The sequence below is a fragment of the chloroplast genome of Capsicum annuum (assembly GCF_002878395.1).
Source record: "Capsicum annuum chloroplast, complete genome".
NCBI lineage: Eukaryota > Viridiplantae > Streptophyta > Magnoliopsida > Solanales > Solanaceae > Capsicum > Capsicum annuum.
The window spans coordinates 27,501-32,500 of NC_018552.1; the positions used below are offsets into that span (position 1 = coordinate 27,501).

General features: G+C 33.9%; 2 protein-coding genes and 4 non-coding genes across 6 annotated transcripts, besides 1 other annotated feature; 2 read left to right on the top strand and 4 right to left on the bottom strand. All coding sequences in view use genetic code 11, as the record gives it.

Moving 5' to 3' along the window:
• Positions 1-5,000: part of a sequence feature (large single copy region (LSC)) that runs on past both edges of the window.
• On the top strand, positions 1,285-1,356 carry trnC. Its single transcript has one exon. It is a non-coding gene; the product is annotated as a tRNA-Cys (tRNA).
• petN (cytochrome b6/f complex subunit VIII) lies at positions 2,034-2,123 on the top strand. Its single transcript has one exon. It carries the CDS (start codon positions 2,034-2,036, stop codon positions 2,121-2,123), a length of 90 nt encoding a protein of 29 aa, YP_006666023.1.
• psbM (photosystem II protein M) lies at positions 3,231-3,335 on the bottom strand. Its single transcript has one exon. The coding sequence runs from the start codon at positions 3,333-3,335 to the stop codon at positions 3,231-3,233; it is 105 nt and encodes a 34-aa protein (YP_006666024.1).
• On the bottom strand, positions 4,389-4,462 carry trnD. The gene has a single exon. It is a non-coding gene; the product is annotated as a tRNA-Asp (tRNA).
• Positions 4,570-4,653, bottom strand: trnY. The gene has a single exon. It is a non-coding gene; the product is annotated as a tRNA-Tyr (tRNA).
• On the bottom strand, positions 4,713-4,785 carry trnE. Its single transcript has one exon. It is a non-coding gene; the product is annotated as a tRNA-Glu (tRNA).

A 5,000-nucleotide genomic window follows, 5' to 3' on the forward strand; every position in this document is an offset into this window, starting at 1 on the left:
TCTTCATCTAATTAGATAGATTAGATAAATGATCTAGCAATGGTGGCATTTCAATTTTGTTTACCGAATCACATGAAATTTTACCCAACTCCATATCTGGAATGTATGAAATACGTATGAACGGAGGAAGAAAGATAATTTTCTACTTAAATTGAATTGGAATTTATTGGAATTTTCAACAGATACAAATGGAAAGAAATTGATAAAACATCCCTAGAAACGGACTTCTGCTACTTAGACTTATTAATTAAGTTTATAGGATTTTGTATAGAATATAAAAACAAAAATGATTCCATTTCTACCATTATTATGATAATACATATTCCAACCTGCTTGAATACCAGAAAAATAAATGGATTGGACATTTGATCTTTTCGCTGAGATAAAGGCATAAAAATCAGAAAGAGAATATATAGAATTAGAATCGGTTTTTTAGCATTTAACCCCCTTTTATGTTATGGATTTCGTTGTTCAAAAAATGATTCGCAGAGAAGAGAGAGATTTTGTTTACGGATTTTTGAGTAGAATACGATTGTGAAGTGTATAAGAAAAGAAGGTTTGTATGGCTTAAACACGTGTGGAGATATCTATAATATCCGTCTTTCTTCTCTTTTCTTGTTTTATTGTCGTTCTATGTTCTATTCGGGGCAACACAGGTTGTGCTCTACGAAAACAGAATTTAAATTTTCTATTCAATTCAAAATTCAAATTGAAGTATGATACTTTTCTTATATCTGATAATTCTATATCGGAAACATATATAAATAATATATATCCGTCTAACAATTTCTCTTGGGGGGTTTACATATACTCATAATTGTTGTTATAATTATTATTAATAATTATAATTTATAATTGAGAAGGATTTTTTGATTGAAAAAATCCATACTGATTAGTTATATATCAAGTTGTATTTTCTTATGTCATTAGGAAAACAAAAATTGGAGATTCAAATCCAAGAATTGTTCATGCATTCTAAGTCAATAGTTAATGGTTCCTATTTTCATAAAGTTGAATTTTTGATTTTGCGACTGAAAATCCACATTTGATTTTTCAATAGATTTCAATAGAAAGGTAAGAGAAAGTTTTGAACATTATGAATTTTGAGATAGACTCAATCGAAATTGAAAGGATGAATCAAACCCAATCAAAAGGGAAGAAGGATTAGGATTTCTTTGACTTTTAGGAAAAATTAAGGAAAACAGAACTCAAGGTGCAAGTACGATAAAAAAGCAGTTCAGTAATCCGGGAAAGTTTTCATCTATTTTGTATTTGTAGCATTTTGGCGACATGGCCGAGTGGTAAGGCAGAGGACTGCAAATCCTTTTTTCCCCAGTTCAAATCCGGGTGTCGCCTGATCAACAAAAAACTAGAAATCTCTTCTTTTCTTCTGTTGATATAACCCGCCGAACGATTCCCCAGCAGAAGCAGAGAAGGCAGACTGTTGATACTTGTTTGATTCTAAACATCTGGTCTGGGGGTTTTTCTAAAAAATTTTAAATATCCTTGCATTGCATATCATTGCATATTTAGGCTTAGGCTAGGCTTCAAGGAAATATTCGAATGCTAGAGGGGCTATCAAGACTTCGCAATTACCTTCTACTACAAATAAAAATTTTATATTATTAATCCATTGTATAATGACTGGACCTTCGGTTAGATTGGAGAGCCCGATAGGAAATATAAATAGTTGTGGAAGGGGGCGGAAGATACTTTATTATATACGAGGAACTCACGAAAATCTCTGAGTGCTCAAGCATCCAATCAATTGAAATGAGGGTCAACAAAAAAAGAATAGGACCTATTATTCCTACATGTTCCATTAGTAACATTCCTTACTGCGGATTTTGCTTGTGTTTAATCTTTCCCGATTAGAAATCATATAGGAATTTCTTATAAAATGAGCGAATTTATCGGATTGGTTTATTAATAGTCTTCGTTCTTTTTGACTCTGCGCCATTGATTCCACTATTATTAGTGAGGAATAATGGAACAATTCCTTTATATTTATAGAGATAGGGGACATAATTCATATGGATATAGTAAGTCTTGCTTGGGCTGCTTTAATGGTAGTCTTTACTTTTTCCCTTTCACTCGTAGTGTGGGGAAGGAGTGGACTCTAGGGGTCCTACTAATTGAGTTAAGGAAGCAAACTGTATCAATATCAATTGCTTTCTAGATCGTTCTGCAACACGTTTGGAACAAAATAAAAATATCTTCATTTTGAAATTCCATTGGACTCGACTGGAGTAATGTATTATAGGAATCATCCTCCTTCAATCAAAGAGCTATTTCAACGATTCCCATGTTTGTAGTTCGAAAGGAAGAGGATCCCAGGAAATTTATTTGAACCTAATTCTTCCTAAATTTTCTAGTCCAATCAACGGCCTCTTACTAGGTGATACTGAGGAGGGCCGGACCCTTTTTTTATTTGTTTCTTTCTTTACTGTTCAAAGAAGAAGTTTTTTTGTTAAGTGTATACGCACTTTGTATGAGAAAGAAGGGATATAAACATAATGGTTGTCTAACGAGATACTATGCAGAATAAGGTTGTCAGGTGGGTCACATATTGCGCATTTACCGCTTTCGAATTTTTAAAATTGGATTTATACTTTATCGACTTATTTCATATCATGGTTCAGGCGTTAAAAATCAGTGAGGTTTACTCTTCCTTTTCGATGCCCGTGGAACTACTGTCAATGGTTTACTCAATTACTTATTGGGAATGTTAAAAAAAAAGATTACTACGTGATTTTTTGAATATGCCTATATCTATCGCTTTTCCTTCATTGATTTGATTCTTTCAATAGATACCGAGATTCATATTGGAAATAAAAAATATAGTAATTCAAACTATAAGACATAAGAGTAATTCAGATTGATCAGAACAAATAGATATAGCAAATAAATGGAATTGGATGCTATGTCACTCCCATATATGGAATTGATATTCACATATATCAAGATAATATTGTGGATTGATCTATAGATCCATATCAAATGCAGCCTCTATCTTTATTTTAGTCCAGGGAGCAGCTACAATCTAACTAATAAATAGTATGGTAGAAAGAAATAGATGAATCTTTCTACCATACTATCTATCTATTAGAATACTGCCGATTCTAGTCCACTCATTTCATTTAAGACATGAAATTGGAATCTTTTTCATTTTATTTCGGCAATTTTGGCTAAGAACTCAGAAGTCAAGTTTCATTCAAATTAGTTAATAATTAATCGTTTTGACTGACTGTTTTTACGTAAATGATAAGTAGAAAAGCGGTAGGAACTAGAATAAATAGTGCAGTAGCAATAAATGCAAGAATATTTACTTCCATAATCTCATCGGTTTTTTACTTCGCAATAACTCGGGATTTAATCCCATAGAGATGATAAATCTTTGGCCTGTAAATTCAATGAATGAATATTACCTCTCGATGATCTTGAATCGGATCAATATCATGAATAACAATATCTGAACTATCAAATCAATTCGTCGTCGAGAATTGAATAGTATAACATAGGAAGTTCTTTTATCCATACCGCCCCAAACTTGGATTCCTGACCCAATCCAACCAAAATTCCTTTATTTATCATTTTTTATCATCTGTTCTTTTTTTCTCTCTAATCTATCTAGTTCCTTCTTGTACAATCATCTGATGAAGTCTCATCAAACAGCTCTTCCACTTCCAGTGGTCACATAGTTACAAACCCAAACAAACAATAAAAGCTAAATGGAAAAAGAAAGGAGTTTAGAACGAAACTATTTTTGACTTGGAAGACAAAGAAGTGTGATAAAGATGCGACCGTATAAAATGAATATTCATCAAATTTACTATTTTTCAATTTGTTCTTTCGTCGATGGGGCCTTAAAACAAAATGAAAAATCGGAAAAATGATTCATTCCCCTTTCTAAGAGGAGTAGGATCTTTGGTTGATCTGTCCTTCCCCCTCCTTTCTTCGTAGATTATTAGCCCCGGGACACCTATACCAAAAGCTCAGTGTGCAATTTGCATGAAATCTATTTTTCAACTTCAAACTAGTAAGTGAGGTTCCATAAATCCGTATCCAGAAAAATAAATTGTTTTTTTTTGTTTTTTCTGGAAAGTATTTTCTTATATTCAATTTTGTATTGGACAAGAAAAGAATTCCCTTTGTGTATGCGCGCCTCAAAAAGGTATAGTACCCGATTCCATTACATGCATCGGGGTCAATCGAAAAAGCCAGCATTTCTTGGAATACTGACTATAATGCTACCAATAATTGTACTAATCCAACCGCATATTACCCAAAGGAAAGAAAAAAGAAATAAGGATTTCCCCTTTGCTTTGACAATGAAATTCTGCCCCCCGTCCCCTTCATAAAAAGGGAGAGATTTATATTGGATCCGTCGGGACTGACGGGGCTCGAACCCGCAGCTTCCGCCTTGACAGGGCGGTGCTCTGACCAATTGAACTACAATCCCAGGGAAATACGGGATCTAGCAGAAAATTTGATTCTTTTTTATCTCCGGATCGGGTATTTCTGAAGTACAAAGGGGTTATATCATCTCATGGTGGATTGTCGAATTATTGGGCCGAGCTGGATTTGAACCAGCGTAGACATATTGCCAACGAATTTACAGTCCGTCCCCATTAACCGCTCGGGCATCGACCCAGGAAGAATCAATTTTAGACTTATTGGTAATCCAAGATCAACTTCCTTTCGTAGTACCCTACCCCCAGGGGAATTCGAATCCCCGCTGCCTCCTTGAAAGAGAGATGTCCTAAACCACTAGACGATGGGGGCCCGCTTGACCAACGGCCATCATACTATGATCATAGTATGATCAGTTTTTTGAAATTGTCAATATAATCGAATGATTCTATCCGAGGGATCTTTCCCCCTTTCAGAATTGCATAGAATTATTTTTTATTCTGATGAATTATTCATTCTAATCGCCATTAGAAATCTAAAATCTAGTAGTAGTATTTTTTTTATTTTTGAATTATTTCAATTGAATT